This window comes from Hakea prostrata, chromosome 4, assembly GCF_041222555.1.
Source record: "Hakea prostrata isolate BN-2017 chromosome 4, UWA_Hpros_2, whole genome shotgun sequence".
Taxonomy (NCBI): domain Eukaryota; kingdom Viridiplantae; phylum Streptophyta; class Magnoliopsida; order Proteales; family Proteaceae; genus Hakea; species Hakea prostrata.
This window is the reverse complement of record NC_142603.1, coordinates 54,829,316-54,851,555: the sequence shown is the minus strand read 5'-3', so window position 1 is coordinate 54,851,555 and position 22,240 is coordinate 54,829,316. Positions and strand designations below refer to the sequence as shown.

The window sequence follows — 22,240 nt, the reverse complement described above, 5'->3', positions numbered from 1 at the left end:
GATCTAACAGTGAAAGTACCTGTGCGAGTATGCTTCCACATCCATCTATCCTACACAATCTCAGATAAAATAGGAATCCTAAGAATTGCACTAATTTCAGGCGCCGAAAACCAAAGCCGCAATTTAAAGGTATCCCAAGATCTTGAGGGCCAATGTATTAATTCACCAACCCATACAGGACTGCCAGAGGGTGGAACTCTCCAAATACGGTTCAAAGGTAACTCAGGAATCCAAGGGTCAGAAAATACATTTGTTTGGTAACCATTACCAATACTTCGAATCAAACCTTTTTTAAGAACTTCTTTCCCAACATGTAAACTCCGCCAACCCCAAGAGCAGCCCTTCGCACACCTAGCATCAAGAAAATCATCATTAGGAAAATATTTAGATTTAATAACCTTGGCCCACAATGAACTAGGATTCCGAAGTAATCTCCGGGCTTGTTTGGCTAATAAAGCTCTATTGAAAAAATAGAGATCACGAAACCCTAAACCACCATGCTTTTTGAGTTCTGAGCTTCTCCCATGATACCCAAGAAATACCCTTTTGAGAGCCCTTCCCCACCAAAAAGTCTAATTTGTTGTGATAACTCATCCGTTACTGTTTTGGGAATAAAAAATTAGACATTGCATAAGTTGGAAGAGCTTGAGCAACTGCTTTAATTAGAATTTCCTTACCGACACTTGATAATAGCTTACCTTTCCAACATGCCAACTTTTAGCCATTCTTTCCCGGAAAGAAGCAAACACTTGAGTTTTAGATTTACCAAAAGTAGATGGTAAACCTAGATATGTACCATGGGAACTCACCTCACAATTTGAAGAATAGAAGTGACGACTCTCCGGACATTCAAAATTGTACATTTACTAAACACCACGAAGATTTCATTGAATTAATATGCTGTCCAGAAACATGCATGTATTCTGAAGAATAAAATTTATATGATGAGCATTGTATTCACTTGCAGGACAAAAATCGGACAATCATCCGAAAAAAGATGGTTAATAACGGGACTATGTCGAGATATTCGCAATCGGCAACCTCGGGATACCAATATTTGCATTTAATCTCCTAGACAAAGCCTCATGACGAGAGAATGAAAATATATGGACGAGAGGGCAGCCGTCGAATGCCCCGAGTTGGAACCACTGGCTCCGATAATTGACCATTAACTTTAATTTGAAAAGTAACGGTTGTGATGCATTGCATTATCCACCTCACCCACTTTGCCTGAAACCCCAAAAAGTTCAAACATTCCTCAATAAAACTCCATTCTAACTTGTCATATGCTTTACACAGGTCGAGTTTCAAAGCAAAATAACCACGCTTTGAGGTAGAGTTCTTCATGAAGTGAAGACATTCATGTGCCAAGTACACATTGTCAGAAATGGATCGACCAGCAACAAAGGCACTCTGGGTTTCACTAATAATGTTGGGCAAAATAACTTTCAAACGGTTAGCTAAACATTTAGCAATAACTCGATAAGGGACAGTACAAAGACTAATTGGCCTTAGATGGCCAACCTCTTGAGGGTGTTTCCTCTTGGGAATAAGAGAAATGATGGTGTTGTTCAAACTTTTTAATAAAAAGCCCCTATCAAAAAAATGTTGAATGCCCTTAACGAAGTCCTCCCCTATAATATCCCAGTTTTTCTGATAGAAACGAGCCGGAAAACCATCCATTCCTGGAGACTTTTTCCCTTTCATTTGAAACAAAGCATATTTAATCTCTTCCCTAGAAAAGTCTCTACATAATCTAACATTATCATCATGGGACACACAATGTGTAAAGCTTGATAAAAAATATAAAGGGGATTGGGGATGAGAAGTGGTGAAGAGATTACTAAAATAAGTTCGAATCTCTGACATTATCTCGGACTCTGCCGACAACCAATGCCCCGTACTCGATTTCAGCTTTGAAATATGATTTCGTTGTCGTCTTTGCGAGGTAACCTGATGGAAAAAAGCAGTATTGTGATCTCCAGCCTTTAACCATTGTATCCTCGCTCGTTGCTCCAAAATCTCTCTTCTTCTCTTATCAAAGAAGCCAATTTCTTCGACAACTCAGCCTCTTGTACAGTTATATCTCCTGCAAAATTTGAAGTTTGTATATCAGCCAATTGTTGTTGAACTTTGAGAATTTCTCGTGAAGCCACTTTAGTATTTTCCTTGCTCCATAATCGTAAGGTCTTCGCACAATTATAGATCTTATGTTGTAGTCTGTAAGCATCTGAACCCTGGTTTGGTGTGGTCCAACCCTTTAAAATGTTATCCCTGAGCTCCGGATACTCTTCCCATATTTAAGTTGAAAATTAAAGGATGTAAAAGTAATTAAATAAATTTTAAAAGATAATAGTTCGCAAACTCAAAGGATGTAAATGTAATTTTCTCTATATGTTAGGAAACGAAGAGTGCCTTCCTTTACAATTTCTCAGCTTATGCAATACTAGGCTATCAAGGGCTAATGCAGTCAAATTCAAAAACAACTTTCTCAAAATCAAATTCCTCGTAACGTTGAAATCGAGCATCTAATTAGTTTAAGCATGAGACTCGTTCAAAGAGATGGGGGTTATAAGGGTGGTTGCCCTTCTCTAAGATTTGAGTTATTCTCAAATCAAAGTCGATGATTTTGAAAATTAAAAACCCTTCTCTCTTCTACCGAAAAAAAAAAAGGAAAAAACCAAGCATCTTAAGATTTTGTAATGACCCCAATATAAAAAGGGCAACTTTTAGGGGCTCAGGAGATTTTGATTGTGCAAGTAGAAGATCAAGAACATCTTGCATGCTTGCCATACCATATCTCATCGACGTGATATGACTATATGAGAGAAGTTGTGCATGATTTAAATCTTTCAAAATGCTGAGTATCTCGGCCCCACCCAACAATCAAATCATATTCATCCCAAGCTAATGCCTGGAAAGCACTAGTCCAAGAAAATTCCCACAAATCTATCTAGTCCTTCTCAATCTTGGATGATGGACTTCTGCACACATTAAAATGGTAGAATGAATAGAGACTATGGAAGGAAAAAAGAAAAAACTAAAGCATACACGGGTTAAGGAGAACCTAGTACCATTAAGGAGGTGGTCCTTCTCCTCATAACTAGGGAGACCAAACCTGACTTTTGTTTGACTGACCTGATCTAGGATTCGACATGAGATGATTAATGGTTGAAGCTAAGAATTGTTCCATTTTAATAGAAAATGTATGATAAAATTGAAGATAATTTTCCCTTTGTAAATGAAATTTTGTTATAATGTTGGGAGTTATGTTTACCTTACGCAGTGGCGGAGCCACATAGGGACCGAGGGAGCCATGCCCCCACCCCCCCTTGGATTTTTGAAAATATCTATGGTTAAATTTTAATTAAAAACTAGTTCACGATTCATGAATTTCTCCCTATATCCTCTCTCATATTTTCATTCCTATTTATTCTCTCATGAATATCATCTTTTAATCTTATTTCTTATCTCTTTTTTTCTCACACATATCGCAAAATATTGGAGTAGTTAGTGTTGTATTATTTTTAATATAATAAAATAATAAACGTTTCATTTAAAATTGGATTTTATAAGTGCGGAAACTTTCCTTTGTTTATTTTAGGAAAGTGTGTTATATAGTCCCACATTGGAAACCGAGATGTCGGAATCCAAGTTAATTAATAGGTACTACCTATTAACTTTGATTTAATATCAAAAGACATGCCAATGCGTGTGCAGTGTACGAACGAAGACATGCCTAGAAGCACCGAAATCTTTTCCACAGTTATCAGTGTTCACTCTCTCTTTATCAAATTATTCCTCTCTATCTCTCACACTCATGATTTATAGTATTCATTTTATAAAGTATAATTTTATTTTTTTTATTTAGTTGTTCTTTCTTTTTTCCTAAAATTTGATTTTATTAATAGCAATTTGAATCTCGTTAGAATTCAGCCATTGATTTTATTAGATCTAATCATAATCATTGATTTTTTTTTTTAATCCTTAAACTTTTTCCTAAAATTTCATTCCTATTAATGGAAATTCAAATCTCGCTTAGAATTTCAACTTAATTTCTCTAAATTTTTAATATAGGCCCCACACATCAAAATATAATAAAATTTTATAAGATGGGACTCAGGGTCTGGCATTGACCCAGGTATATTCGGCCCCCCCAATGTTCAATCCTGGCTCCGCCCCTGACCTTACACATCAAACCAATGGAATTTTTAACTAAAATTAAGTAATGCATGTAGGGGGATGATATCCTTAACCTCTTAAATGCATGTAGGACCAATTTTCAAGAGAGAGCTCATATTTATATAGAAGATAAACTGCGACCCTAAAGAGATTTGAACTTTTAACCTCTAACGGAGCAGCTTGTGGTACTCCAGAGGCATTAGGGATGAGAAATTTGGATGGGATGAGAGCAAGAGTCCTTCGAGGGTGCATTGGTAACTGGTGTAGTTGATTGATCTTGAATGAAGTTTTCCCTTGTGTGTCAAGGAGTTCATTACAGCCTTTTTGCATGTCCAAAGACCTCCATTAAAATAGAAGAGCATTGCGAGTTCCCAGAGACTCCATGAAAGCAATTCAAACCAGATATATTAGCTGACTATTGCTTGTTGATCCCTGAGATTGATCTCTCCAGTCCAAGATAGCTTAAGGGGCAATCCAAGAAGGAATCCGTAGAGTAGGTAAAAACAAAGAAAATACGAATTCTAATTTCATTGACAATTTTAATGATGGATTTGCATATTTGGTAAAGCAATACAATATAGATACAAGGTCTGGATCTAGGTACAAGGTGTTGGCGCCGTGTCGATAGTGGGCGACACAAAACGGTGAGCAACATCGACTTTCCAAAAATCAGCGATATATCGTGAAAAGTCTATTTTTCGGTTATATATTGTCAAATTCACGATATTCAACAGAATTTCATTCGGTTTTTCATAAATTTTCATTCAATTTTTGCCAAAGTGACGTAGGGCCTCTAGGCCCTCTACAAGCTCCAAGGGCATTGCCCCACCATTCCCACCCGCTTACCAGGGAATGAGACTCCTATATCCGGCGACAACAGAATGTAAAGCATAAGCCATACTCAACATAATTGTATAATGAATTTTAAATTTTAGTACTCATCTTCACTAGTTGTGTACTTGTGTTTTCTTTGCATTTTCACATTAAGTTTATATAGTTCTCCAAACTTCTAATTTTTTTTTTTTTTAGCACTAGCGTTTTTTTAATACTGGAAATGAAATGTCTTTCGCAAGGGCCGAACCCATAACCTCTCTCCACTGAGAAGTATGAATTTTTACCACTCAATCAACCCTGCATTGGCAAAGGAAATTATTTAGAAACAAAAATTATTTTTTGCGAAGCAACTCAAATAGTTTAGGAAGCATTTCTCTACCAAACTTCTGATTTGCCTACATATAATCGAACATGTGCAATCAGGAACTTTAGATTAAGTGATGTTTTAAACCAAAATAATGCTTTCAATGTGTTTATTTGTCTCAAATTAGGCTACACAACAAAATTCAAGCCAAAACAACTCAAAATACCCCCTCCCAGAACCAAGGGTTAAATTTTCATGACACCCTCCCAAAAGTTGCCGAAATGTCGTGTGTTGCCAGTAAGACAAAATGTCGCCATATCACTAGCGCCGGTGTCAACAGCCAGCGACACGCAACATTTCACTGACATGTCAAACCTTGGTCTGGACCTGATTCTGTAAAAGCTTCCGTACTCATCTAACCTCTATCTCGTCTCGCTTCGTAATGCATTCTTTGTCATATAATCCAACACAATCTTAAGCTCCGTCTAGGTGTAATTTCGACACAAACAATATCTAATACAACGAGCCACAACTGATACATCACACGTCGACCCAGCTTAAATCAACTCCAGCACTGCTGGTTTACAGTAGTAGTAGTATCAGACCCCATGCACTTGGCTCGCATAAACCTACAACTTTGAAGAGTGACTGTTCCAAAATATAAAAAGAACTTGCAATTATATGAACTCAGAAACAAAATTTTCTTATGATTAACTACAAACTTACAATTAAATATCACCTCAGAAACAAAATTTTCATCTGATTCGAAACAGAAACCTTAAGTGCTAGAGTTTCAACGAAATATCAGATCTTGATGGAACACGCAGAAAATTTTATGGCATTACAGGCAATTAACTTCAAGATTCGGCTGGAAGAGTATTTTCAATGTTTGAGGGCATCAGGATATTGAAACCATCAGCAGCAGTTGACAACAGCATCCCTGGAATCTGGGCATGCCAGTGTAGTTCCTTCAAATCATTCTGACCCTGTTCAACATTCCAAGCAAAAGATCAATCGAAAAGAATACACATATATGAAATTAATCAGTAAGCCTGTGGTGGTTCTTTACTTTTTCTTTTTCTTTTTCTTTTTTTGGTGTTTGGGGGGGGGGGGTTGTTGTGGACGGAGTAGAATTCAATGTACCTGGTGAACAAAAAGCAGCTGCGGAGGCAAATCTTCTGGGGCATTTGCTTGCTCCTGAATCTTAGCTTTGAACTCAGCCTCCTCTTCATCATCTTTTTCCAATGAAAGATCCCAAATCCTGGTGGTTAAGACCAAACAAATCATTACAAGTCTTCTTTCATTGAAGAGTAACTTGGGAGTAGGGGTTGGTGGGGGGATGGGAGAGAAGATAGCAGAAAGGCTATATAGCTATGCTTCACAAATTCCCATCTAATTTGGGCAATATGACAGCTGCTGCGGCAATTTCCAATGTGGATAGAAGTGCTCCATCTTACATTAACTACAATGGGAATTTGGTGGTCAAAAGAGGATGAACTATGATGCAACGGTAAGGTTGCTTCATTGCGACCAAGTTGCAACAGGTTTAAGCCCAGGAAACATCTCTATGAAACCAGGGAAGAGAATGTGTACATTATGACCCTTCCCACACCTTGTAGTAAAAGGAGCCTTATGCATTGGGTATGTTCCCCTTTCAAAGAATTTTATGATCAAACTCAATATTTGGCCAACTTGTAATGGATTGTTCCGATGTACTTAGAACAGTTCCTATTTTTGGTGTTCATTTTTTAACCAATCGTTGGCTGAAATTTATAGGCAGAGCTGGAACCTCGGGGCCCAGCTGCAAGCCCTAATTTGGCTGTGTCACTAACTTTGGCAACACGGTCTGCTGCTTTGTGGCAATCAACCTGAGAGCCATTCGGCTTACCTAGTAACCTGACAGTAAACTCAAAAGCAGAGACTCTGTTGCCAAAGTTAATAACACAGCCATTCTGCCACAGTAAACTCAAGTTTATTAACCAAAACAAGAACAGAACAAAACTATATCTTCAGCAAGTTGGTAATTCTCATACGTTAGCTGATTGTCTGATGATGAGACAGCCAAGGTTGAGGGTTCATGCGGACTCCATTCAATTGATGTAATGGGGTGCTTATGGTATTCAAAATGTGCAACCAATGAATCTCCATCCTACACAAAGAGATAGAAAAAGAGTCAGAACTTAACGAGGAAAAAGTAGCCCTGCCCGAAAAGAAATACTTGCTATTCCAGGTATGGGAAAAGCTCAACTATTATTTTCATTGGGTCCAGCACTGGTAAAAGCACTTGAGCATAAAAAGTGCAAAAAAATTCTGGCAAAACATGAAGGGAGACAAATACCAATGACATAAAAAGTGCAATAACAATCCGTGCATGACACAGAGCTCGTGCAACAACCAATTAGCATCCAGGTGGAGCTTGACTTGCATTGTTCATATGCAGGATCAGAAATCAGTCAACAGGCTACAAACCACTTTTAAATGTTTACAATGTCAATACCATTATCAATTTCAATAACAAAGAGATCGCATCCAGGATGTACACAAGGAATTTCTCTTAATAGTTATAAAACATAGAGAACATGAACAGTAAATAAACTGTAAATTCAGCAGTAATAGTACTTAAGTAGTCACAGATGCATCAGTTAATATATAATGTTACAAGAATACTCGATAGCAAAAATGGGGAACAATGAAAGCCAGCAAAAGTTCACATCAGAAACTTCACCAAACTATAGAAAAAAGCAGCAGTGACCATTGAGGAAAAGCATCGCATACCTTCAGCAATCTCAGATCACGGATAGAGAATGTGCCATCATCACTTCCTGATGCTAACATACAGCTAGCAAGCCTATTAGGATGTGAACATGTAGGTGAGTTTACAGAATGATGGTACTATATATCTGTGTGCATGTGTGTGTGTGACAGAGAGAGAGAGAGAGGGGAATTGTTAAGTACCGGTTCCAGGATATGACATTGACATCTGCATTATGTGCCTTGATAGAAGCTGCAGGTGATTTTCCCAACCGAGTATCCCATATAGCAATACTACCATCCACGGAGCAAGAAGCAAAGACATGAGGTTCTGTAGGGCTCCACTGCACATGGACAAAATTACACATTTTATTTATGAAATGAACTCGTTCACCACCGATACTTGACGATAAAGAGATTTCTCAGAGTGATTGTTTTAGGTACTTAGGTTCAATCATAAGTAAAAGAGGTGATTTGGAAGATGAGGTTTCCCAAAGAATTAAAATAGGGTGGATGAAGTGGAGAGGTGCGTCCGGGGTCTTATGTGATCGGCGTATTCCATTAAAGCAAAGGAAAATTTTATAGGACCGTGTTCGACCAGCTATGATGTACGGTGCAGTGTTGGGCGTTAAAAGAATCATATAGATAAACTCAATGTAGCAGAAATGAGGATGCTAAGATGGATGAGTGGCAAAACTAGGATGGATAAGATAAGAAACGATCATATTAGAGTTGGGCTGGGAGTTGCTCCCATAAGTGATAAGCTTAGAGAAAGTCGCTTGAGGTGGCACGGCCCGCAACGGAGACCTATAAATGCTCCGACGGAGAAGTGATATAATCCATATTGAAGGAACTAGAAGAGCTAGGGGTAGACCTAAGATAACCTTAGGAGAAGTGGTGAGAAAGGATATGTATAGCTTAGGCCTTGTATCTAGCATGGCCTCGAACAGAACTGATTGGAGGGCAAGAATCCATGTAGCCGACCCCATTTAGTTGGGACAAGGCTTATTGTTGTTGTTGTTGTTGTTGTTGAACTCGTTCACCACCATAGAATAGTAGTTAGTATTATAGTTAATGGTACACAATTATTAACCCTCAAGTTTGATAACGTACTTGCAGGTCTTCAACACTTGCAGAGTGTCCAATAAAAGGATTAGCTTCAACATTCCATGTCGTGCTAGATGAAGGTTCCCATAGGTGAATAACATTCTTGCAGTCACCTTCAAACACAATGTTTCCAAGCATTAAGAGAGTTCCGTTTGGAACTTTAGAATGAAAAGAGGTCCTAGCCAACTAAATAAGTATGAATCAGTACCAGATACAAGCCTTCCAGGAACAAGAGGACTCCAGTCTATGGCATACCCCTCATCTTTGTGCCCACCAAACTTGAGTAATGGAGCATGAGTAAATACATTAGAAGCTCCCCTGTTTAAGTCAGTTTCTGATTCCGCTAAAGCATTTAGATGAGAACTGAAATCCCAAATCTGCATAACAAAGTATAATTATGAGCATGAGAAACTGCTTCAAAAGCACAAAAAAGTGGCAGGGGATAAAGTCGAGAGGCAAAAGGGTAGGAAAGGAAAGCTGGTAAGGAGTATGGCCAGAAATCAGCATCCTTACTGCTAAATAATATAAATGACAGACCACTCCCCCCTCTTTCTTTCCCTCTTTTTTTTTTTCCTCTTCCTTTTTCCCAGAAAATTCATATTCTCACCAACCAATGCTAACCCTCTATTCTGGTTACAACCTTTTGTTCTAAACCCAATTTATTGTATTTTTATTGGGAGGCCAAATTTTCATATATGGGAAGAAGGCTACTTAAGAATGCATAAAAACCCAGTACACATATATCTGCTGTTAACCTCTATACTTTTATGTTCTTGCTTATGGTCTACCTTCAGGTTTATATTGAGATCCCAATCACTTCGCCATAACAATGCAGAGATTTATTACTTCTGAACAGTTATTAGTATTTAGATTGATTGAAGATATGAAGTGAGAGTTATTCTGACACTGGAAATGACATAGAGGTTTCAGATTGTCCAGAGATGTTTGCCATGGCAATGACATGTATCCTTCTCAGTATGTTAATCAGCAATTCTATTTTTTATATGTTAAAGACTCAAGCATAATCATACATTCACACACATATAAACAATCTTTTATCATTATTTTTGGTTTTGATGGGCCATTACCCACAGGATTGGTAGCTAAATTGTGTCACCATGACATCATATCTACATTTATAAAAAGTGCTAATGAAATTCCGATACGTTTTAAATTGCCATCCATTAAATATCTAAACATACTGATCCACGAATCAAACAATGAAATCTTCTTTATTTTTTATTTTCTTTTGTAAACCCAGAATATAGACATCTTCCCCCCCCCCCCCAGGTTGTGATTGTATGGTGTGAAAAGAAGACTCTTTTAATTAAAACAAAAGACAAGAGAAGAGTTGAAGAAATGGTACTGCACAACCACTGCTTGACTAAGGTAGAACCAAAAAGAGCATAGAGAGAGAGAGAGAGAGAGAGACGGTGTGGATCATAAATATAATGTTACCTGCACATGACCTGTATCTGCCCATGATGCACATATATGTGGGTTCTGTGTCATTGCCCGTATGCGATTAACACATCCTTCATGTGCAAATTGGCGTAGCTGTCACAAGGCAATATCATTCAAAAAAACTAATAAGTCGATTCATAAGGCCAAGCTCAATAACAGGAAAAAGAAAGTGGTCCATTTCAAGAATGAAGAAACACGACTGCAATTCAGAATTCAGATCACTGAGAACACAACATTAAAAGAAAGAAAACCTGCAAAACGGGAGGCCCAGATCCTCCATTGCCATCACCATCTTCATCGCTCTCACTGTCGCTGCTATCACTATCCATTTCGGTGTCATCATTAGCAGATCGAGTAGGCACTAACTCATGCTTTTTCCCAGTTATGTTAGACACTTTGAATATTCCTATAGAGTTCCATGAGGCTTTTTCCGCCTAGAAAACAAGAAAGTTAATGAGAAGATAGAGTGGTAGAAACTGTCAATCATGTCTTCAGGAACCTGACTCTAACCCATACAAACCCCTAAACCCCCCCCCCCCCCCCCAAAAAAAAAAAAAAACAAACAAACAAACAAACAAAAAAAGACACTTTCTTACCCTCCTTTCCTAGTGCAACAAGAACTCAGCATGTTTTGGGTATTCCTAATATAGTGGCCACCATTAACCAGATGGTTTTAACTCAACTGAACCAAGTCACCAAGCTAAAGAGGTTAGACTTCTAAATACAAAGTAACTCAAACTTTTTCATTAAAAACCCCTGACAATTTCAAAAATTAGGTCCCCAAAGAGAATGAATAACTTCAGTAATTTTAAAGGGGGGATCTAAGAGGAAGTGAGCACATGACTAATGGTACCCCCTCTCCAAAGCCAACCAATTAGCTGGGCTAGGCAAAAAAGCTAAAGTTTTCTGAATGGTAAAATTGCACTTAAGCACTGACTGACATCTCAAATATATGTTGCTAGCTTAAATAACTACCAATGGCAGCTAACTAATGTACTTGTTTATAAGTTCACTCTATTTTGTATACGCTAACTTGCAAGTTATATATGTCCCAAATAGACGAAACACAAAAAGGAAAATAGGAGGAGTGGGGTGGGGTAGAGAAACAAGTGGAGCTCACCTGAGTCCCAGCAACACAATACAGGGTGTGTGGAAACTCAGTCCGAACCAATCCCAATGAATCACGTACAATGTCAAAGCTGCAAACAAAAGAATTCAAAGGTAATATTGAATATAACAGAGAAAAGAGATAACGGAAACCTAATTTAAATGGATCCTTGGGCATAAATATCGAGAATTAAAGCGTTAAAAAAACCTTAAACTTGGCCATCCAAGATGGAATCCATGCAACGAATTATACGCAGAAGGGTCACACTGGAGTTCTTCTCCCTCTTCTAGTTTGTCTACTCCCGGTTGCCATACCTTTGTAGGCAATGAAGGCATTGAGGACGAAGATGAACCCTCCCCTTTCTTTGAACCCTGCAGTGTTCAAAAAGAATCAACTTTACATTCGTAAACTAAAGGTAGCAAACTTAGCCAACTACGACAGAACAAGCATGAAATGAAATCGCAGGAAATCAAGAAATTGGGCAAATCCGAGGTTTACAGGAGAAAGGGAACAAAAGAACGGAAGCTTCACCTTATTTTTCCGTTTGGCTTTCTTCGGGTTTTTCACACTTCGAACCATCTTTCTTGTTTCTCGAAGGGCGGCAGGCAGCGAAGAAGAAGGATTTCACGGCAAGTGATGCAGGATGACAGGCTTGGGGGAGTGCCGTGGAGTAGCAGACACAGCTACACCTCGTCGTTGCTGAAAGTCAGAAGGTTTTATGAACATAGACCAACTAATAAACATTGAACTCATATTCAGCCAGAGTAACTGATGTTTCGACTTCACTCTTGAATAGAGAGGACAACAAACAGTCTCTATTTACTCACATTACTAAAGTCTCATGTGTTGACTTCACTCTGAATAACAGAATTGTTTTGGCAAAGCAACTCCAAGTAGAATGTTCTTACTCGTACTCAGATATAAAAGCTTATGCCAATATTTCACTTTAGCACCAAAATACCAATGTCTCGTTCTTTACTTGCAACCAAACTTTAAGAAGCAAATGGCTATGCAGTGCACAATATTCACCAAATCATTCATAGAGGAGAAAGTAAAATTGAAATTCGCTCATTCAATATTTGAATACATCTAAAAGAACAAGAAGTGGACAGAACCGCTTATGTCTGTATCTAAAATTATATGTTGATGCAGAAACAGATTTCAAAGGCTAATAGCTGAAATCATGGACAACCCAATAGATATTTAAACAACCAAGTAGCAGAAAGAGAGTTAATGGAGTTACTTAAAAAGAACCGGAAGTGAACTAATGCGAGAATGCAAGAAATAGGAAAAGAGGAAGTTTTGAGACAGTGAAACGTACCTATTTGCAGTGATTCGATTAGGAATAGGAATAAACGGTCTCAGCTTCACACTTTCTTAGTTTCTCTCGGAACAAAAGGATTCAGGGAATAGGGTTTTAAAACTTGGATTTTTATCTGCCGCAGCCGCTGTCTGCTGCAAACGGCCAGGATTTGGCCACGTTTTTTAAAAATAAATCCGACGGTTGTAAGAAAAAATTCAGGGTATATATGTAAATACAAAATTTTTTCTTTACATCTATAGGTTTAAAACTTTCTAAATTTACAAATTAAGTCCCTAAATCTACCGACTAAATTCCCAACTCCCGACTTCACCACTCAGATTTGGTAAGGCAGTGAAGCTCAGCCCAAAAAATTCTCAAGCAGTGCAATCGAGAGATTTTCTGAAAATCGGTAGGACTAGAAGGAAAGTAGAAACAGATCCGCGAAGCAGAGCACATCCAGTGTGAACACAAACTTTTCTCACTTTTCTCTTTTAAGCATAGACTTCCCAATTGACGGCAAAGGGAAACCAAAAAACAAGAGAGAAGATGGGTTAAATGGAACACTCAAAAGGTTAGAAATACCCAGAAGAAGAGAAGAAAACCGTCAAAACAAACTAACAGAAATCCTCTTATGGGTTCGCATCATCAATTCGTACCATAAGTTCTCTTCTGCAAGTCAAGTAATCGTGGGAGTGGAGAATCAGTGTGTTCGATTTGTCTTTGTGATTAAAGGATGGGGAGATGCTAAGATGATGCCCGACTGTCGACGATGCTTGCTTGAGGCTTAATTAATGCTTCTTGCCCTCTTTGTCGCAATTCGCCCTTACCCACTCTGTTATCCACTCCACTCTCTGAGCTTGTGCCGTTATCACAGTACCCAGGTGATCGGAGGAGGTGATGCTTTGTATTTGTAACTTTGAATTTGTTTTGTATCTTGATAATTCATCCGTATTGGGAGAATCGTTAACAGTTGAAAAGAAGAAATCGATAACTACTAATCTTAGGGTTTGAGAAACAATAGTTTATAATCGGTTAGAATCAGGGGTTTGGTTTGTAAATTTAGAAAATATTAAATATTTAAATAGAAAATAAGAGAATTGAATTTACATATTTATCCCTGCCAGTTTACCTAACACCGTCGGATCGTCTTGGCTTCATCTTGGCTGTTGGTTGTTGACTGTTCATTATCTTTTGATGCACGCGTCGGGCTTTGATCCACATGTCGGATTCTCACACTTGCATGAATACTGTCCGCGGTTGGCTGCCACCAATGGTTCAGATTTCACCATCTTAACAAAATAAAATTCAATGGTTGGGATTAAAGACGCAGGTCTTAATGTAAATACAAATTTTTTTGAGCAAATTGCACTGGCACCCCAAAATGGAGGCTTTAAAACACTGACACCCCATTTTATGTTTAAAAAATACATACACCCCAGTTCATTAAACATGTTAGGAAAACCATTAATCCATTATTTATTTTCTTTAATTTCAAAAATACCCTTACCAAAATTTGGGGGGAAAAAAAGGGCCAATATATTCTCTCTCCTCACTCGCCTCTCCTTTGCTTCACCCTCTCCATTTTCGGCTCCGGCAGCGCCAGCGAACGCCGCCACCACCGTTACCGCCTTATGGGTCGATCTACTTGTCTTAATTTTGCAGATTCTACGTGGCAGTTACGCTTGCCAGAATCTGCTGATGCTAAGGTATACAGAGAGTAGCTGCTAAAGTTGCATAAATGTTTAGACCTGCAGAAACTGAGGAAATATGTAGCAATGAAATGAACATTGGAGAGAATGATGTTGCCTTCACTTCACTAAACAATACAACGGCTACGATTCCTACCTCAAGGTTTTCAAAAATTTTCATTCACACGGAAGAAGAAGAAGAAGAAGCAGGTTTGGTGTTTGGAATGGGACTTCAAGATATGGTGTTACACTCTCCTACTCATCTAGGTGGTGGGTTCCATGGGTTCCATTGGGAAGACGATAAAATTGATGCTGAAATGGCTTTATGGAGTCACTCCATTTCATCTTATTTTCTTCCTTAATTTTTTCATTCTTTTATTCTTTGCAAAAAAACGGGGAGGAACCAGAATCGGAAAGCGGTATTCAAGAGCGAGGTGTCTGTGTTTTTCAATATAAGCATAATGGCTTCCATTGCTCCAGAACACCGCCTTCACGCCGGATACTGATTATTGATCATGATTATTGGTCAAACACCTAGGATTATATTGCACGAACCATTCTTTGGTGGGTTGTAGAGAATAGAATCGAAACTAAGATTGGCCAACGAAGAATGGAAGGCCAGGACACTCTTGATATTGTTGTGGAAGACTGTTCATCAACCTTGCCTATCTCCTCTGCCATCTTCGCCACCGAGTTTGACCACCTTCGACTCATAACATTTGACACCAAGACATCGGCGACAAGAGAGAGAGAGAGAGAGAGAGAGAGAGAGAGAGAGAGAGAGAGAGAGAGAGAGAGAGAGAGAGAGAGAGAGAGAGAGAGAGAGAGAGAGAGAGAGATTTAATCGGTGGCACTGCAACCTTGTTGGGTGAAACCAAATTCAAGTGAGATAAAAATCTCACTTGAATTTTCCTTTTAACTTTAGATTGTGAAGTTTCAACATTCTTGATCGATTGAGCTTCCAGGTTGAAGACTTCTCCAGCGTCGTTTGATAGGTGGCCGTTACTGGTGCATACTAGTGTAATGAATCCTTTGTTTTTAGTATTTGAAACTCTTTAGGCTCTGAAGTCTTATAGTCCAGAGGCGGTAATGGTTGTGATGGCGGCGTCTACCGAGTTGAAGGTGGAGAGGGTGAAGCAGAAGAGAGCCGAGTGAGGAGAGAGAATAGATTTGGCCCCTATTTTTTCCTCCTATTTTTACAAGGGCATTTTTGGAATTAAAAAAAAGATAATGGGTTAATGGTTTCACTAATAGAATGGACTAACATGTTTAATGAATTGGGGTGTTTGTGTTTTTTAAACATAAAGTGGGGTGTCAGTGCTTTAAAGCCTCCATTTTGGGGTGCCAGTGCAATTTACTTAAAGAGAGAAAAAAAAGAAAAAGAAAAAGAAAAAAAAAACGTTTAAATAGGTTTGAAGTACAAGTGATAAAAATTTGTTCCATATTTTATCATAAAAAAATAAATAATCTAAGTCTGGGTGACGTTTCCTCTCCCGCGCTCAAGCAAGAATCAGAAATCGAAGTCTGTTTTTTGGGCGGCAAAAAGCTGTTCAACCCGATCATCATGTGCTGCTAGAGTGACTAACTAGTAATCCTTCCTCTCCATAGTGTCTATGGTGGGCTCTTTCAGTGATAATTTTAATATATGCACCTCGTCTTCGTCGTTTTCTCGCCGTTCTTCGTCTCTTTTTCCTAGTGCTTATTTCTTGAAGGTGTGAAATTGTTTTCCCAGTTTTGATAAAATTTCTAGGGTTTTATCACTCGGTTCGAATGCAGAGCTTGTAATCTGAGTTGATTGTTGGTTGTGTGATTTCATTTGCGTTGTGTCTATATGGAGGGAACAGCAGTAGTTAATTCTCCAGCCATTAAACCTATAAATAAGAGTGTAGTTCACAGGATTTGCTCAGGACAAGTAATTCTAGATCTCTCATCGGCAGTGAAGGAGTTAGTTGAGAATAGTTTGGATGCCGGTGCTACTAGTATTGAGATTGCTTTGAAGGATTACGGTGAACAGTCATTCAAGGTTATCGATAACGGTTGTGGCATTTCACCCAGTAATTTTAAGGTATTTTTCCCCAATCATGATTGATTTGGCTTTGATTCCATTTTGTTTATAGATATAACAGAGGTTCTGAGCTTAATGCATCATGGGTAGTTCTTTTGTTAGTTAACTTGCATCTTTCACTTGTTCTCATGTGTGGCAGGTACTTGCACTCAAGCATCATACCTCTAAAATAAATGATTTTCCTGATCTCCAGTCATTGACAACTTTTGGTTTTAGAGGGGAGGCACTCAGCTCTCTTTGTGCACTGGGGAATCTGACTGTTGAGACAAGAACGAAAAATGAACCAGTGGCTACACACTTGACTTTCGACCGTTCAGGTCTATTGATATCTGAAAAGAAAACAGCACGCCAGATTGGTACCACGGTCACCGTTGATAAATTATTTTCCACTTTGCCAGTACGGAGCAAGGAATTTAGTCGCAATATTCGTAAAGAATATGGAAAGCTTATTTCATTATTGAATGTAAGCCCCTACCTTCCAGTAGCTGTCGTCATATGTCTGCTGTTGTGTTGCCTTGCTAGACTTTTATGTTCAACAAACAGTGGAACTTTAAGTTATGTTTCATTCTAAGGATTCTCTATATTATAATATAGAAAGAGGAAAATATATTATGTATATTAATGCGCAAGACTGTCAAGCTAATCAATTCAATGGTTGAGATTTCGATCCAACAGACTGAAATCTCGCTTGATCGTCACTCAAGCAATTTCGAGAAAAGAAGCGGAGGGGGTAGCTGAAACCCCCTATAGAGGACAAATAAAACCTGGTTCTGAGCTATGTAAAAGCAGGCCCGGAGCTTACGATAAATTATTTTAATAGTAAACTAATAATTTGTCCTTGCTTGATTTTCGTTTCATTTACTCTATAGTTTGTGTTTCCTCTTTGAAGAAAGTCCCAAGCCAAGACTTAGAAATCCTTGGCAGATAAAAAAACTATTGAAAATTTTTATGTGAATAAATGGATTTTGTTATTTTTTGTGCAAGACTAACAAACATTCTTCTAATACTGAAGAGTAAAGAAGATAAAGTTTCACAATGAAGGTGACTAGCCAGAAAGGCCTATACTCATTTTTTTTAAAAATTCTTATTTTCCTTACTTCAGCAGGTTTAATGTGGTTTTGGTTATAGTATACATGATATTTATTTGTTTTTTCATATTTCCTTTAATAATGGTCTTTTATTATGAGATGAGAAGAAAAATTTTATTGTTCCAGCTGTTGGCATGTGATCATTTCCTACCTCTGTTTCCTAATTGTGTTTGTGGAATTATTTGACATGTCCTGATTGCATTTCCCGAGTTGCAGGCGTATGCTCTCATTGCGAAAGGAGTTCGATTAGTCTGCACTAACACAACTGGAAAGAACGCAAAATCAGTTGTGCTTAATACGCAAGGGAGCAGTTCCATTAGAGACAACATCATCACAGTATTTGGCATGAAGACCTTCTCATGTTTAGAGCCTCTGAGAATAGAGATATCAGAGAATTGCATAATTGAGGGCTTTCTTTCAAAACCTGATCATGGCAGTGGACGTAACTTGGGAGATAGGCAGTTCTTTTTCGTCAATGGCCGACCAGTGGATATGCCTAAAGTCAGCAAGCTTTTGAATGAATTATATAAGAGTTCAAACTCTAAGCAATATCCTATTGCAGTAATGAACTTCACTGTCCCAACTAGAGCATATGATGTTAATGTAACTCCTGATAAGAGGAAAATATTCTTTTCTGACGAGAGTTCTCTTATACATTCTCTAAGAGAGGCTATAGAAAAGATATATTCCTCAAGTCATTGTAGTTATTCTATTAACAAATTTGAGGAGACTAAGAAGGAACTCAGAAATGATGAATTGAATCCTCATGTGGAGTCAAACATGTTGCTGCAGGAAATATCTCCAGAAAGCTACAGCTGTAAGAATTTAGCATTTGAGAGTGAAAGAATGGGAGAAGAAGTCGTGGAGAAAGATATCCCCATTAAAGTTGTAAAAAGGGATGTTCACGAGTCTAATAAAACATCAGGAATAGTCCACATTAAGGACCAAAGTTCAATAGTGAAGGACTTCTCTCTTAGAGTGCATGCTTTTGAAAAAGATGATAGTTCCGGCAATTGCAAAATGCCATTGAGAACCGAGCCTCATCCTGCTGTTAGTAAACATTTTCCATCTCCCTCAAGAGGTGTAGGGAAAGGTTCTGGTGAAAATTTATGTTCGTCTAGTCACTCAAGCATTATTCAATCATCACTTATGAAGTTTGTAACTGTGAATAAAAGGAAGCATGAAGATAATAGCACAGAATTGTCTGAACTGCCTGTTCTAAGAAATGAACCAAGTCGATGTCAAGTAAGAAAAAGCAATTGTGAGATGCATGTCTCGTCTTCAAGATCCCTGGCTAGTCCTTCCAAGATTGATGATTCTGGTGCAGTCATTGAGAATGAGCCTTCTAAGTATCATAAAGAATCTACTGTTTGTGAAGAAGTACAAACACCAGTTTCTTTGAGAGGTGGTGCTTGCATTTTAGGATCTGGAGGGGTACGTGGAATTATACTTGTGTTCTTCCCTGATTGAATTATTAAACTATTATTTTTAAACACGGGTTTCTGACAAAACTGGTTATTGTTATTATTATTTTTTTTCCTGATAAACTAATCTGATCTTATACTGTTGCATGTTGGCAATAAAGCATATCCTTCCAGCAGCTCCAAAGTGACAAAAAACCTTAAGTGACATTAGCTCTTTGGTATACTAGTTACTCGAAAATCTTTCTTTGATGTTTTCTGCTTGGTCTCTCTCTGTTTCTCATATTAGTGAATGTAATGCAGGTCAACATAGAGAATTGCTAAAACTTTTGGGAGTGGTTTACAAATTTGTGATGAACCTCATGGGCTTGGGCTAGGATATGTTTAATTGGGTTTTATTTCTTTGTTAGATTTAGTTTCGTCATGGTTTAAATATATTATTGCCTGGGTAAGGTGTAATTATTGTCAAGGTTCTGAATCTCAGTTTCGAGGCTGGTTTTTGGCTGGCCATGAAACTGAGATATGCAAGTTTTTTGCCATATCTTGGTTGAAACACGTACCTTCTCCAGGTCAACTCAAGCCCTTGGTTTAGAGGCCCTGAAGAAGTTTCTTTTGGCCCTGATTCTTGCTGTACTGCCTCTTTTTGACATTGTGAATCCAATTTATGCACTGGTTCTGGTTTCACACAAAGAACACTTAAAGTTATACTTGTGGTTTTGACCAGAGTTTGATGTTTATATTGTTCTTTGAATGTATCGCTTATCTGTGACAAATATCATTTACTCAAAATTCTATTCATAAATAGAGTGGCAAGATAGTCATTTATTTTGATAAGCAAATATTTATTCCATTTCATAGCTGATTTTAGCAGTATTCATGCATTCCAAATAAACTTTGCTTAGAACATAATGGAAGCTTGCATGGTCCAGTCAAAGTTCATTTGGAATGCATGAAATGTGTTAAAATCGGCTCTTATGGAAACTAAATTTATACATATCAAAACAAACAATTACTTTGCTGCTTTTTTGTTTTTTAGTTATTGTTTTATCATTGATAATATGGATTTTTGTTTTATTTGCAACACCTCATCATATGGAAGTTCCAAGTTTCATCTAACTCAGAAAATCCATTTTTGTGTTCTCAAGAATTGAATTGGGGCCTGGGGGGTTGACTTCTATCTTTTTAGAATCTGATTTCCTAATAACTTTTATTGGATTCAACCAAAGGTCTTTCCTTGTGTTTTCTCCAGTGATACTGTTGCTATCTTCCCTCCTCTGGCTGGCTGGCCGGCCGTAATAGCCAGTGGCAATGCCGCCTCCCTCCCCTTGTGGGGTCCTCCCTCTGAGTCCAACTATTTTCCTCTTCTCTTCCCTGCAAACACCCTAGCCTTTTTCTCCAGGTCATCCAACCATCTTTGGATGGCTCCTCTTCCTTTTCCCTTTGCTCCAAGGAATCCTTACCCCTTGGAATCGAGGAATGAAATCATGCTTGGTCGGGCACTTCCTACACCCTTGTCCAGCCTTCAAAGTTGTCTATTCCTTCCTCAATATACAGTGGAAGGCATAAGGTGCTATTCAAACTTGTATACTCATTAGTAGTGTTCTTGTGTTCCTTTCTTGTAATGAAGAATGTAGGTTTTCGGGCAATCAATGGTGCTCCTTGGATGGTAGGGAAATATAGAATATACCTCCGTCAATGGTATCCATATTTGAAACTCAAAGAGGGGCTAGCGTTCGACCAAGTGATCTATTTAAAAAATCTCCCTCCTTTCTACAATTACTATAAATTTTTCAGCCATAATCCACCTGCTCTGGCAAATCCCCCCTAAAGCCCTCTTTCTCTCAACCCCTTTGTCCGCCACCGTAAATCCTGTCTCAATCTCAACTCAAGCATGACCATCCTTCCCTCCTTTTTTCAATAGAACCAATCCCACCTTCATAAAGGGTCAATCTATTACCCCCTTCCCCTACTCACCCTACCCTAGCTGTGAGCCAAGCCTAGTCCGCCACTGCCACTGTTAGCAACATTGTTAGAAAAGATTCCAGCTAGTGTTTGGTTCTCCACAGGCCTCCCTTCCTCTGGCAAACACCTCCGACATTGCTACAATTAATGCCCCGACTGATGCCATGTCCCGTGATCATCCATTTACGGCTCTTCATTTTGATCATCCAATGCTTGCTCCTGCCACCACTACTACTATCATTGGACATGTGTTGCCTTCTAGTGAAGAGTCATTGTTGTCTAATATGAAATCCTCCAGGTTCCCTGCAATCTGCAGTTAAATATGGTGCAGGGGCAATTACCATTTTGGTAAAATTGCCCCTATAGCCTGCTTACATGGCAACCCAGGATGCGTCGTAGTGCAAGCCTCCTCTCCTACTAGGCCTGCTTTTGCTAGCCTCTTTTATCCCACCATTGAATCATTAGATTAGCTTACAAAGAAGGATGATCCCTCATCAAATCACTGCATTCACCTAATCGTGGTCTGTTGTCTTCATGTACCAACTAGTCTTGAGCTGAGAGCACTAAGAATATCCTCACGACCTCGGCAAAGCTTTGCTTCTTACCAATCTTGCTTGCCTTCGTCCTCCAGACCTTTCCCTTCTCCTCTCTTGTGCACCTTTGCATTCACCTAATCATGGGTCCCCCTCTGGCTTGATCTTCCCGACCTCCATTGTGGTCCCCACTATCCCTCCCCTCCCACTCATTCACTTTCAATTCTATCCCAACTGACTTGACCTAAACCACCCACTAGACCCAACCATTTAACCAAAGCCCCTCTAGCCTAACCCTCTTACCTTGCCTTACTTTTTATCCTATAGTAGCCCATCTAACCCGACCTTTAAACCCAGCCCATACTAAACCCCCTTAAACCCAATCAAAACCTCTCTAGTTCTTCTCAAACCCAGTCTATTCAGTCCCATA

General features: G+C 38.6%; 2 protein-coding genes across 4 annotated transcripts in view; one reads left to right on the top strand and one right to left on the bottom strand.

The window, feature by feature from the left end:
* Positions 1–5,981: 5,981 nt before the first annotated feature.
* On the bottom strand, positions 5,982–14,010 carry LOC149019710 (Transducin family protein / WD-40 repeat family protein). 3 transcript variants are annotated; one of them, XM_089153680.1, is made up of 13 exons: positions 13,710–14,010; positions 12,282–12,449; positions 11,958–12,121; positions 11,763–11,841; positions 10,894–11,076; positions 10,637–10,735; positions 9,387–9,555; positions 9,185–9,291; positions 8,276–8,415; positions 8,096–8,168; positions 7,354–7,469; positions 6,464–6,581; positions 5,982–6,306 (listed from the first exon to the last, which is right to left on the bottom strand). In XM_089153680.1, exons 2-13 carry the CDS (start codon positions 12,327–12,329, stop codon positions 6,178–6,180), a joined length of 1,425 nt encoding a protein of 474 aa, XP_089009806.1. In that variant the 5' UTR covers positions 12,330–12,449; positions 13,710–14,010; the 3' UTR covers positions 5,982–6,177. The 3 variants fall into 3 exon arrangements, with proteins under 3 accessions (XP_089009806.1, XP_089009805.1, XP_089009804.1); XM_089153679.1 differs by lacking the exon at positions 13,710–14,010 and adding an exon at positions 13,072–13,690; XM_089153678.1 differs by lacking the exon at positions 13,710–14,010 and having other exon boundaries at positions 12,282–13,065.
* Positions 14,011–16,204: 2,194 nt separating this feature from the next.
* The window catches only part of PMS1 (DNA mismatch repair protein), a 35,856-nt gene continuing 29,820 nt past the window's right edge, over positions 16,205–22,240 (top strand). Inside the window, exons 1-3 of the mRNA XM_089153681.1 lie at positions 16,205–16,806; positions 16,946–17,269; positions 18,111–19,328. Coding sequence (XP_089009807.1) covers positions 16,573–16,806; positions 16,946–17,269; positions 18,111–19,328 — 1,776 coding nt within the window. The 5' untranslated portion in view covers positions 16,205–16,572. The remainder of the gene's footprint in view (positions 16,807–16,945; positions 17,270–18,110; positions 19,329–22,240) is intronic.